A 12,875-nucleotide genomic window follows, 5' to 3' on the forward strand; every position below is an offset into this window, starting at 1 on the left:
CATCAAACTGAGACGAAACCTTGTTTATATCCTCAGTGATTTATTCGTATTTGTGTTTTCTCTTAGAAACAGCTGACCTGTCTGATCAAGTAAATGCTGAAAAAGTGAAACACATTCAGATAAACATGAGCACCTGTTTTTATAGATTCCTCTACCACTCATCTTTATAAAGCCGGCTTAAACGTGACAACAAAGAACAAGTCCGCCCGCCGCTTAACAAACTACTGGAGACAACAAAATGGTGGACATGCAAAATGAGTTGGCTTTAGGACGATGAATCCACAGTGAGAAGTACTGCAGGCAAACAGAACGTATTCCTATAATACTGACAACTAAAAGGCCGTGTGGTGTTTTTCATATCGACCTTGAAAAGTGTTGCATGTTCCTTTTTTTTAAATCAGATTATATATATTTATCTCACAAAAGCATGACATGTGCCATTAACACGAATATATACATCAAATGCAAAATAAAAAAACAACCCTGTAGTTTAAATGTTTGTGTACATGAGCACCAGGTAAGGCGGTGAAAAAATAAGAACATTATAATAATCGGACTGCAGCTCAGCCACTGAGACATGAAGTGTGTATTATTCCCTTTCTTGCCCAAATAAAATCTACCCAATGAATTCTTGAGTGGTGATCCATTGAAGGAAATGTTACATTAATATCATCCTCCTCATTATTTCCATTTGTTAATGTGTTCGTTTATCCCTACCATCTTGAAAAATACAAGACATTCCCTGGTTCTCTAAAACCAGTAAATTGTTGAAAAAACGGATACGATTCAAAAGGTTTGTTCTGAACATAAACGCATCTGCCTGAAAAGAAGAGACTGTTCCTTTCAAACTGCTGAGAAAGAGTTTGCCTGCAGTATGCTGGAGCAGATTCAGCTCATGGCCACGAGGGATGTCAACAGAGCCTTTAAAATACAAAACACAATCAACTATGAACTCAAATCATTTATGTCATTCGCAACAGGCAGAATGTCAGTAAACAGATGAAAGGAACAGAAGTTGAGATTATATATATATATATAATCCAATCTATATTATTTACAACCAAATCTAAAATTGTACAATTACCCTACTCATAAATGTTCTACAAAAATTGCATAACAGTGTTGTTTTTGAAGGATGTCTTTGACGTGCATCCTTCGCACCTCTTAGGTTTGCCACTGATAAATACTCCTTTAATCCCACAGAGAAAAAACAGACACATGGAAGTCAAAGCCCAGGCAGCATCCTCCCTGGTTCAGCGCTTCATGAGGGGGCTTTGCGGTTTGCCTCTTCAAGGCACAACCTCAAGGTCTCCCAGGAAGTCGCTGAGCCGGAGTGAACAGAGGGGCCGGTCCAAGAGCACTACGTCATCAGGCAGAAATCAAGTGGTCAACGGAAACAAATTCAAAGTTTGTCCTAAAACTTCAGGATAGACAGCTCGACTTTACAGGAAGTGTTCCATCTCGAAGCTTTAAGCAAAACCTCAAGCAGCCGTCACGAGTGTGTTAGCCCGAGTTTGATGGTGGCAGGACACAAAGTGAAACATTTAGTGCTTGGAGCCGTCCTCGCCTTTTTGTTACGCCCCCTCATGGACTGTCAGAGGTCCTCCCATCCTCGGCCTCCTGTGCCTGTCCCGAGTCCTCTCCTTTCCTGCGTTTCCTTGCGTGTTTGTATTTGTCCACGTATGCCTTGACCAGATTGCCCACCTTCACAGGGTTGATCTCCCCACTCTTGCTGTGGCACACCTGATGACCAGGAACACAACACAGTCGCACATGTCAATTCTGGTCCCGTTTTAAGTTGATCGGCGGTCGGCGACAAAACCACACGTGAACCCACCTTCTGGACGGCTTTGCGTAGGATCTCTTTGTACTCGTCCTTGTCGATGTCCCTCCTCTGGTAGAAAGGCTTGATGGCAAGCTTCACCTCTTCCACAGCTCGCTCCTGCATGTGCAGCTTCTTCAAATACTGACGGCAAAAGTAAAACAGCAAAATTAGCGGTTCTATTAATTAGTACGCTGGCTATTATTTAGCATGCTGTAGTGGGCGTAGGGACATTTATTTACAACCAAAGATTCGTTGACTGTTCAAAGCCTATGGATTCAAAAGCCGGGGTCACCTGGTCTTTCCTCGGCAAATCCCCTTCCTCCGCGTCTCCTTGCTCCCCTTCGGATGTCGAGGAGGAACTGAGCGGACCAACAGCAGTGGTCTTGGAGGGGTGTCTGGCAGCTCCGGGGATTTCCTGTTTAAGTAAATAGAGATTATAGGAATGAAGACAGATTTTACATTTTATTTTAACATAATGTGGGAAAATGGTGAAGAATGGCCATTATAATTTCCCATTGTCGATCAAGAGTGCATCCGGAAAGTATTCACAGCGCTTCACGATCTACACATTGTTATGTTGCTGCCTTATTTCAAACTGGAAAGACATGTTTCTTTCTAAAAAGTCTACACACCAATACCCCATAATGAAAGTGAAAAGGGGTTTTGGGAAATTTTTGCAAATCTATTAAAAACAAAGCCAGACGGAAGCCCCTCCTCGGTAAAAAGCACACGACAGTCCACCTGGAGTTCGCCAAAGCGGAAGGACTCTCGTTCAACAAGAGACAAAATTCTCTGCGTCTGATGAAACAAAGGTTGAAGTCTTTGGCCTGAATGCAGAGCATCACGTCTGGAGGAAACCAGGCGCTGCTCCTCGCCTGGCCAGCAACATCCCTGCGGTGAAGCGTGGTGGTGGTGGCAGCATCACGCTGCGGTGATGCTCTTCAGTGGCAGGAAGTTGGGAGACCAGTCAGGATTGAGGGAAAGATGAATGCAGCAATGCACATGGACATCCTCGATGAAAACCTGCCCCAGAGCGCTGTGGACCTCAGACTGGGGCGACGGTTCATCTTTCAACGGGACAGCAACCCGAAGCACACAGCCAGGACAACAAAGGACAACTCTGAATGTCCGGGTCGGAGCCCTGACTGAAAATGGCTGCGCAATGACTCTCCCCATCCGACCTGATGGAACTTGAGAGGTTCTGCAAAGGAGAATGGGAGGACCTTCCCAGAAACGGGTGTGCCAAGCTTTTGGCATCGTACTTAAGACTTTAGGGTGTAACTGCTGCCAAAAGGTGCTTCAACAAAGTATTGCGCAAAGGCTGTGAATTTCGTTTATTTTTAATGAATTTGAAAAACCTTTTATCAAGCATTTGTCACCATGTAGTATGTCAAATTTTGAGGAAAAAAATTAATTTTGGAATAAGGCTGTAACATAACAAAATGTGAGACGCTGTGAATACTTTCCGGATGCACTGCATTTCAAAATACAGTCTCATATTGTAGTCCAAAGCTTTTGTAGGAACGACTGTGCAAAGGACTTAGTAGGGAATGTGTGATTAAATGTGTAGACAACAGTTTTCCATTGTAATTTTCAAAGAATACTTTACTTTTGTTGTTCGAAACTACTTCAGTATCGACCATGACGAAGCAGACTGTAGAGAACACGTCTGCCTCCTCTGGATAAACACTGCCACCTTCTGGTCATTTAACCTCTTTGTACACTTGATGACGAAAAAAACTTGTCTGCAGAAATGTTAGGCCGTCTCCGCGGTAACGCACGACTGCGTCCTACCTGACTGGAGGTCTGGACGGCTGAAGACGGTCTGCGAGCTCCTTCCTGCTTCAGCTTCAATTTGTACAGAGAAAGCTCTAGACAAGACAAAATCCAGAGAACGTCAAGATGAAGTTCTCCACAAGTTGAACGTGCGCGTCAGAAAGAATAAAAAGTGGAGCAATGAAGCGGCAACACTTACTGCTTGCAGATTTCTGTGGCTGAGGCCCCTCAGGCTCCTGTATGTTCCAGGTAACCCTCTTCACCTGAGCCTTAGCTTTTGCTCCCCCTGCAGCAGACACCGGTTCTTTCTTCTCCTCTCCGACCTCTGGCTTTTGTTCGACGCACGCGGCGCTTTCCCCTGCGCACTCAGACTTCACACGGTCCAGGTTGTCCAGCATGACGTCCACGTTAAAGTCGTCGTCATCGTCGTCTGAGGGTTGCAGAACTTCCTGCTTCACAGGGAGAGGCAGCCCGGAGGCGCCCGGTTGTCCCACGGGGGCCGTGGACTCTGCGTGAGACGCAGCGGCCGGCGCTTCCCGGAGAGCGTCTGCCGTGGTCGGGGCAGGGGACGAGGTGAAGTGGCACAACTCTGGGGAACCTGGCTCAGATTTAACGAAGGGGGCTTCACAGATCTCCGTCTTGATTTCAAACATCTCCGTCTTAATGGGGTCTTCTCTGCTTCCCTCCTCGTCTTTAGCTGCGGTCGGACGACGAGCGTCGGGTTCTTCTTTCTTGATTTGTTGCGCAGGAGAACAACAGTCTTCAAACATGTCAAGAGATTGTTGTTTTTCTTTCTTAATGTCTTTTTCAATTTTTATCTCTTTCAATATTTCCGCGGTTGCGCTCAAGCAGTCTTTGTCTTTCTTTCTAATTTCCGTGGCGGCAATTCTCAGTTTAGTCGCTGCGGCAGCTTTGTCGTCTTTGAGGGAGCTTTGACTGACATCCTTGTCTTTTTTCTTGCCCTGTAAGAGTTTTGTGTCTTTAGAGGACGAAACGCAGGTTTTCTGAGAACTCTTTGATGGTGACCCTTCTTTCTTTTTCTCTCTTGAGCTCGATCTAGACCCGTGTCCCTTCCTCTCTCTTGACTGTGACTCCTTGTCTCTGGAGGAGAGGGACGATGGTTGCAGTTGCGTGTGGTCTTTCCTCCTTTCCCTCGATCGGGATCGGGATCTGGAGCAAGACCGTACATTTTTTTTTTCCTGTGACCTGGACCTGGACCGGCCGCGTCTCTTGTCCGTTGACACCCGTCTTCTGTCACAGTCTCTCTCTCGGTCATCAGAGCTCTCCTTGCTCTTTTGTTTTGGTTTCTTCTTCCTTGAACGCTCTTTGCTGCTGGAGCTGGAACCAGACCTGAAGAAAACCGCTTACGCCTCATTAAAAAAAAAAAAAGATCTCCGCAACAAACTGACAGCTACTAAACAGTTGACGCCATGAATATTGGAAACAGTGTTATGTACTTACCTAGATCGCCTCCTGTCTCTGGATCTGGACCGCCGTCTCTTCTTGCGAGTCTCATCTGGGGAATTCCACTGGGAACTTTCTGAAGTCGAGCGCGCCCTTCTCGTCGTCTCTCTGGAGCTCCGTCCTCTTTCCGTCTCCTTCCCTCTCAGTCGGCCTTCCTGGCCCGCGGCCCGATGGTCTGCTCTACCGTCTCTGTCCCTCTCTGAACTGCTACAGCGTATCTCCTTTGCAGCCCTGAAGGAATTCTTCTCGTGGCCTAAATCTTTTGACGCGGGAGAGGGTTTGGAATCTGACTTTGTTTCAAGCTTGAGCTTCTTCTCGGTGGGGGCGGCGCTCGGGGCTGATGAACTGCTCTCACAGTCAACACTTTGTCCACTCTCCTCCTCGAGGGCCTCTCTCTCAGTCTTTAAAGGACGCAGACTTTGATAAGCGGCTGTGGTGTCATCCGCTTTCTCTGACTTGAAACTTTTTCCGCTGCGACCAAACCTTTCATTTTCTCCTGTGTCCACTAACCCGGGCTCAGTCTTCACTTTGGAAGTGGCGAGTAACGACGTTTGTTTCTCAGTCTTGATGTCTATTGATCTATGTTCTTCTTCTACCTTGACATTGTCATATGAGCATTTGGCCTTCTGCTGAGCACCCGTTCTTCTTGGTTCTTTCTGTGAGACGTCAACCTCCTGCCTTTCAGCTTTCACACTAACGAGGTCCTGCTCGCTTTTCACGGGTACCGTTTTATTGGCCAAACCGGGAGGCTTCCCCTGAAGTGCGGGATGATGCGCGTGCACCTCCAGGGCTGCGCTCTCAGCTTCGCCACCTGAGCTGCTGGAGTCTGACAGTGTGGGATCAAAGGGATCATAGATGGTCTCACTGTCTGGCTCCTTACTGCCCAGCACGCGTGATGCCAGCAGCATCTTTTTGTCCCTGTGCATCTGCCGCTTTTTTGCCTCATCTGCCTTTGCACTCCGAGATGTCTGCGCACCGCCTCCAGCAGCCGAGGACGACGAGCTGCTCAGCTGCCTCGACTGCCAGGAGTTCCCACTGGAGTTAATGCGGAAGCTTACCGCCGACGATGACGAGGAAGGAAGGGAGTAATGCGGGTGGCTGGCAGAAGAGCCGCCGGGGGACGACGAAGAAGAAGAGGAGGAGGAGAACGAGTTGGAGAAGGTTGAGGAGGAGCCGGATCCATCGGGCCTCTGCCTCGGAGCCGGACCATCGGGTCGACCCTTTTGCCGGTCCACACTTTGCTGCCTCCCCTTGTCCCCAGCAAAGCAGGTCATGCCTGTCTCTGGCACACGGTAACCATTACTACCGCTGGCAGAATTACTACCATTGCCTGTCCCGCCGCCGCTGCTGCTGCTGCTTTTATTGCTGCCGCCGTGGCTAGTGCCTTCCTGTGCGATGCCACTGCTCTCCCTTTTTATTTTTGGTATCCTGGGAAGCACTGACACATCTACCCACGCGGGCTTCGTAGTTGCTTTTTGATGCTGAGACCGGGATGAGGCCCCTCCCTTACTCTTGGAGGCGGAGCTGAGCGCGGGGTGGACGGAGGAAGAGGGGCCGGGCTCCTCAACTCCGACGTTTCTCCAGTGACCAGGAGGGCGTGTGGGTCCTAATGGACGAGGCGGCTGGAGCCTCGGATGACCTCTGGGTGGCAAGTCCGAATGGGAGGGTGGGTGGATGTGGCTGGCTGAGCAGGGCATCTGGGGGGGCAAGCGAGAAGAGCTCTGGGGGGTAGTTCTGTTCATAGACCTGTGGGAGGACCCCGCGAGGTCTCCGTTGGAGCTGGAAGACTGAGCAGCGTCTCCCTGGTTCGGCGACATCCCCGGGCTGAGCTGGGCGCCGGCGTCTCCTGAGCTACTGCAACTTGGATTTAACGCGGACGGCATCGCTGTAACACAAGGAATTTAGAAAGGATCAACTCAATTAAAGAGTGGGATGATTTCTGGCTTTTCTGCATTCCTCGTCAGATTATACAAATTTATATATTGCTCACAGAAATTATTCAGGAGTAACACGTCACAGTGTTACAGGGGACAACAACAAAAGAAGAGCAGCAGACTCAGGCAGTCAGTCAGCTGAGAGTGAGTGAGAAATAACTTCTAATATTTCCTAACCTGACCAACCAAGCGCTTGGTTTTCCCTCATTATTCACCATTTATTGCATTCACATATAAACAGTTTGGAGATACCAACAAGACATTTACAAAACATTAACAAGACAATTATAAGCAACAGGATACAGCAATAATTTGATCAAATGAATTAGAAAAGGTACTAACTTTGGATTCTTTTCAGGCGAGCTTTGCAGGATGGCTCGGTTTAGTATTATTAGTTTGATAATTTGATATTTCAAAAAGGAACAATTACGATGAAGTCGGATCTCTTGTCCTCTATTAGTCTCACAAACCACCAAGTGTCTTCAATCCAACAGCTATAACAAATGTAATTCAGTATTACTGATTAGATTTTGTGTTTAAAAATGTGCCACACACACACACACAAACACACACACACTTACTTGGCTTTATAGCTTTAAGGGTACCATCCCGATTAATAACGACATCAGAGCTGTCCATCAAGAGGACACTCTGTCCCGACAGGATGCTGCCCAGGAGGTCGGGTACAGGAGAAACCTCCACATCGCCCCCTGATTGGTGGATATTCATACCTCTCCTGGTAAAGCAGAGCAAACCTTTAGTCGCGTTAATCCTACTTCCAATTACGATTCTGATTTGTAATAGTCCTTGGAATTACTGTTCATTTTCTCATTATATTTGGTTCTTAACCTAAATGATTACACATTTAATCGTCTTTATTTAAAAGACAAAGGACTTTTGTCTAAATCTGCTGAATGTAATGTCCTAAATAGCAAGGTACTGTTTGATAAATGTTCTCTATGATGTGATGGACATTGTTTACAATCATTTCTGGGTCATCATTATAACTTCTATTGAGAAAACCCTAAATTATTATAACATGCTACAGTAAATTGTTGGTCACATTCGCCGTTGATTAAGCATCAACACATTAGCCCGCTATCTACAAATATGGAACATTCCCAAATAAGACCGGTTCTGGATAACCAACCCTTACACTTCCTGTTAAAGCTGATGTTACCTGGAAACACCTGCAGTGACTGGGCGAGCTACCGGCTGGTGGGAGCGAAGAGCGGAGCGAGAGATCCCTCGTCTCTTGGCCTCCAAGAGCGTTGTAACACGGGCCTGCTGTCCTTCCCCGTCGCTGTTCAAATCGATACTGTAAGACACCATTTGCTTTCAGATTAAAACTGTATGCTCAGCTGCACACAAAGGAGTTACTGGGATTGAGGACCACTGTGTGTGAGTGCTACTAGCAGCCATCTCTATGCAGTACTTGCTCAACGTACAATATTAAAAACAAGAGATATTTGAGTTTGCTATTTGGGTCAGCCCTTCAGGAATGCACAAGTCTTCTTACCGATCCACAAATGGATCCAGGTCGAATGGATCTCCATAGATGGAGAGGGATGCTGCACCTATGTCAGCGCGCATGCTGCTCAGCGTTTGCTCTGACGGCCGGTAGACTGTAGGAAGCGAAGAGTTCTTCGTGTCCTTTACAATTCTGAGATTACTGGCGATACGGCCCCGAGGGGTGGCAGCCTTTTGCAACATCTAGTGGGAGAAAAAAATGGGTATAGTGTTCGAGAGAGAAAAGCATCTCACAACTACAACATGCATAAAATGATTGGGTGTTATTCATTATTTATGGAAACTCATTATTAAAAATCCTTCTAATGCGAAATTCATGGCTCACATTTACATGTTAAGATTCATTGAGTGAAACATTTAAAATCGAATTATCTGAACGGTCAACACTGGTCTTGGAGTCACACTCACCAGATTTTTTCGGGATTTAGTTCTTCTCACTTTCCGTCTCCGCCTGCGGGCTCCTGTGCCGGATTTACCCGTAGCAGAGGACGTCTTCCTCCTTCTTACCTTTCTGCGCTTCCCTGTAAAGTCGTACAAGACGTCCCACCTTACAAATGTCTCTTGATGGTCTGTCCATTACATTTGTTCATGCGTGTGCATGTGATAACGATCAGAAAACAGTTGTGAATGTGTGCGTGTGGGACGACCTACCGGTCTTGCGCCTGCTGCTCGATGGGACACGAGGTGTCAAGTCCCGTATATACACGGCCGTGTTGAGCCCGGACACAACGGCATTGATAGTATCGTCCAGCCAATTGGACTGAATCAGATACGTGGGAGCCAGCTAGGAAGATAAATGTTTGCATCACTCAGCTAGTACGCTTTGACAAAACGTTGCAGCCTAAACGCAAGCACTTCAATCCCCAATCGAACTCAACAAATGTCCAAACCACATGTAACCATTTCTACTGTGAGCTACGCTAAAGTACATCACACAAACGCACAACTCAATGAGGCAGCCAATATTCAGCCCAAAAGATGCAGTGGAGGTTAGTTAGAAAGTAAGCCAACACCGAAGCGTCACGCCTCATGCCAAACCTGCGATGAGCGTGCCTGTGTGATGCGATGGCGATTGACGTTTGCCCGAACCCTCTCGCTCTGCTGAGTTCGGGCAATAGCTCTGGTGGGACCTGCAGTGGCGGACTGGGGGCGACTGGTGGCAGGGCGGGCAGTAGATGGCAGGCTCTCTGCATCACTCACATCATCAGCTGAAGCCCCTGAGGCAAAAATATTTTAACGTCTGACTTGTTGTCAACAAAGTGTTCCGTTTTTTTTCTAGCACTTGTCAAAATAAATACCAAGTAGCGCAAACTATTTCTAAAACATGGCCCCTCTAATATAAGGAATCAGGAAATGCCAAGTATTGCGTTTTTTAATCGAGATGAAATGCACAAAGTGACAAATACAAAACAAAAAGCATAATGAAGTGAATTAATTGAAATACATCATATATGGTCATTTGTGTCCAGTCTGTAAAGGACTAATAAGTGCAAAATATTGTTTGAGCTCTTTTTTTTTTTTTGCAAATAATTTAAAGTCGTACTTGAGTGACGATTGCTGGCTTCACATCCAGGGCAGAACCATTCCTCCACAGGAACAGAGTCAAGGGGGGGCGTGAGACATTCCATGTGATACCTGTGGAACAAAAAGGCATAACAAAATCACACAATAAAAGCAGACTAGAGGGTTATTTAGGTTCATAATATTGAATAAAAGCTGACTAAGAGCGGGTTATTTAGGTGCATAATATTGAATAAAAGCTGACTAAGAGAGGGTTATTTAGGTTCAAAATATCTGTCTCACCCGGCGTCACAGCCATCGCAGAGCAATAGACGGTCCTCGCGGTCACTCCCCCTACAGACTTCACATCTGGTCTGCTCCAGGTCCACATCGATTACTTCCTCTAGCCCTTCCTTCACGGGCTTTTGTACCGTGATCTAAAGGAAGAAAACAAACCGGCCACACAAAATGATGTTTATCGCTTGGACGGGTGTAACAAGAGTTTCAGGAGTGAAGCTACCAAGACTGAACGCACTCACCATTTTCTTCACCTTGCCTCCATAACATTTTCTTAGGTATATGCTGTTGAAGGCAATGCGGTCTACGGGACAAGAGTTGGCATTCTGAAAAGCGGGGAAACAAAAGGAATTCAAATCAATCACTGAGCTTCCTTCCCCACGGATGCTTCTTGAGTGCAAAGGATTTACAGCTAATCGAAAGACACAAGGTGCTCTCCAACAAAGGGCTTTCTCTTCGGGCCTGTTCGACATTATGTGGGACCCACCTTGGCCCATGCGAGGATGCAGTCGAGGCAGAAGTAGTGCTCGCAGCTCTCTGGTGTTGCAACAGGCTGGCTGCTGAATGAGTTAAGGCAGATGGGACACTTTTCTGCATCCTCGTCCGAGCTCATCTCCGCAAGATCAATAGGGATTCCCCCAGAAGCTCCATCCTCGGCCTTAGCATCTCCCTCCTCGACGCCATCTGATGGAAGTGTTGAAATCCGTTGTGATTGTACTATACATACTATATTAAAAGAGATTATTTCAGCACAAAGAAACATAACACAAAGAAGTGTTTTTAGCGTACTGCAGAAGGTTATTTTTCCTCTTTCAACTCTACAGGAAAACGAAGGCTCTATACGCTACAACTTATGTGAGCAAAAATATGAGCATATCAAAACAAAGTGCATATTTTAATTATAGAAAAGACCGTATAACAATATATAAAAAATCTGTCACTTTTACCATCTTCCTCCTCATCTTCCTCCTCCTCCTCATCGTCGTCGTCGTCTTCTTCGTCATCCTCTCCATCTCGATGCCCCTCTTCTTCTTCCTCACCACTGTCAGATTCTCCCTCCTCAGACTCCTCTTCACCACTGTCTGAGTCATCTGAAAGGAGCACAAATGCATGCGGCGTTAGTAACGTGTGTCGTGGGAGCGGATGACATTGGGTGCTCGTTCTCCCCATCAGTTCGTCACCTTACACACAACGAAAAGTGTTGCACGGACTACCTGAGATGGCCCACAGCGCGGTCCTCTTCCCTTTGCTGTGGGACGCGCTGCGGTTGATCAGCTCATCTTGGCTGTCGTCTTCATCCATGGCTGACCATCAGAAAAAATACTGCCACAACAATTTCTTGACAGCTTTACTTTGAAGGAATCCTTCAAGGACAGACCAGAATTACAGGTAGTGTTATTTAACAGAAAAATCAATGGATTTCTATTGAAAACAAATATTCAAAAACAAGCATCACAAAAATTAGTGTGATAGAATCTCATAAAGAGTGTGAGTGTGGTGGTTGCATGTAGCCCAAGTCTGCTCACTGCTTAGAAGTGGGCAGGAGCTGAAGGAAATATATTCATCCACAATGACATTAGTCCACGCTGGGAGTTTAGACTGCAAACCAACACTTGGGAACTCGTGGGTAGCTCAGAAACTGCCAAACAGCAGCATTAATAAAACGAGTTTAAAATAAAATGGTTAGCTATTAACAGCTCGTTAGCGAGCGTCAACCTGCAGCACACTGCAGCTACATTTGTAAACAAAAGGAGAAAGCGAAGCACCAAGTAGATTATCTCCTTTAGAATTCGGATAAAACGTACATGTGGTGTATTTGTAAATGTGTATGTGCTACAGATGTTTGCACTGACAATAGCACGGGACTAACCTTCAACGCTGTTGTTAAAGAACAACTTATGCTAGCAGTCAACGTTAGCTTCAGTGTAGCGTGTTAGCTTGGCTCACAATGGCTAAATTTAGCAAACGTCCACTAAAAGCTCCTTCGGACTGCGGCCAAAGGCGCTCGGTTTGCGGGGCGACGTGAGCGAGCCGTCACCCGAGAACCCCATTCAACCTTCATAACTGCGGTTCCTTATTCGAGCATTTCACGATAATTGAAAACCTACTCAGTAATTCACGGTCATTTTTTGAAGTCTCCACGGTTGATGACTGACACCACCGGCTGCCTGAAGACGGAAAAGGCAGCAGAGCGCAACTGTAACTCTTAAAGAGACAGTACTCGTTTTATTATAGACGCAGCAGGTGAAGATATAAAACACAGAATATTCATATATATATTTATAAATGTGTATAGTGTGATTTGTTAAATCGTATTATATTGTTTTGATACGTGGATCGACAAGAGATAACAAATAGCAAATGTTTTAATTTTAGAGTAAAAGTAGACATCTTAAAATCTGTGTACCTTTTTAACGTGTTAATAATCAAACATTTGGACATGGTTATATTTTACACATAGCTCCAAACCCTAACTACAAACTGATTGAGAGATTAACGATTGTTTCAAACAACAAACAGGCCGTGATGCTGTAAGTGATGCTGTCGCC

General features: G+C 46.1%; 1 protein-coding gene across 4 annotated transcripts; it reads right to left on the bottom strand.

Annotated features, from left to right (window-relative positions):
- Positions 1–20: 20 nt before the first annotated feature.
- phrf1 (PHD and ring finger domains 1) lies at positions 21–12,523 on the bottom strand. 4 transcript variants are annotated; one of them, XM_078082752.1, is made up of 19 exons: positions 12,197–12,523; positions 11,541–11,690; positions 11,274–11,417; positions 10,814–11,010; positions 10,569–10,652; positions 10,333–10,466; positions 10,073–10,164; positions 9,583–9,746; positions 9,181–9,313; positions 8,938–9,050; positions 8,519–8,712; positions 8,180–8,317; positions 7,581–7,735; positions 5,063–6,950; positions 3,801–4,951; positions 3,620–3,696; positions 2,118–2,240; positions 1,838–1,966; positions 21–1,743 (listed from the first exon to the last, which is right to left on the bottom strand). In XM_078082752.1, exons 2-19 carry the CDS (start codon positions 11,626–11,628, stop codon positions 1,585–1,587), a joined length of 5,163 nt encoding a protein of 1,720 aa, XP_077938878.1. In that variant the 5' UTR covers positions 11,629–11,690; positions 12,197–12,523; the 3' UTR covers positions 21–1,584. The 4 variants fall into 4 exon arrangements, with proteins under 4 accessions (XP_077938878.1, XP_040018666.2, XP_040018667.2 ...); XM_040162732.2 differs by having other exon boundaries at positions 9,568–9,746; XM_040162733.2 differs by having other exon boundaries at positions 12,435–12,521.
- Positions 12,524–12,875: the final 352 nt, after the last annotated feature.

The sequence above is a fragment of the Gasterosteus aculeatus genome, chromosome X (genome assembly GCF_964276395.1).
Source record: "Gasterosteus aculeatus chromosome X, fGasAcu3.hap1.1, whole genome shotgun sequence".
In the NCBI taxonomy this organism is placed as follows: Eukaryota; Metazoa; Chordata; class Actinopteri; order Perciformes; family Gasterosteidae; genus Gasterosteus; species Gasterosteus aculeatus.

What these genes read in the sequence shown, in the direction of transcription:
- phrf1 (XM_040162732.2), bottom strand. Translation starts at nt 11,628, where the DNA reads ATGGATGAAGACGACAGCCAAGATGAGCTGATCAACCGCAGCGCGTCC. An exon ending in CTGGATCCATTTGTGGATCG is followed by an intron (nt 8,318 to 8,518) that starts GTAAGAAGACTT and finishes GGTGTCTTACAG; the next exon opens with TATCGATTTGAACAGCGACG. An exon ending in ATTTGCCGAGGAAAGACCAG is followed by an intron (nt 1,967 to 2,117) that starts GTGACCCCGGCT and finishes TTTTGCCGTCAG; the next exon opens with TATTTGAAGAAGCTGCACAT.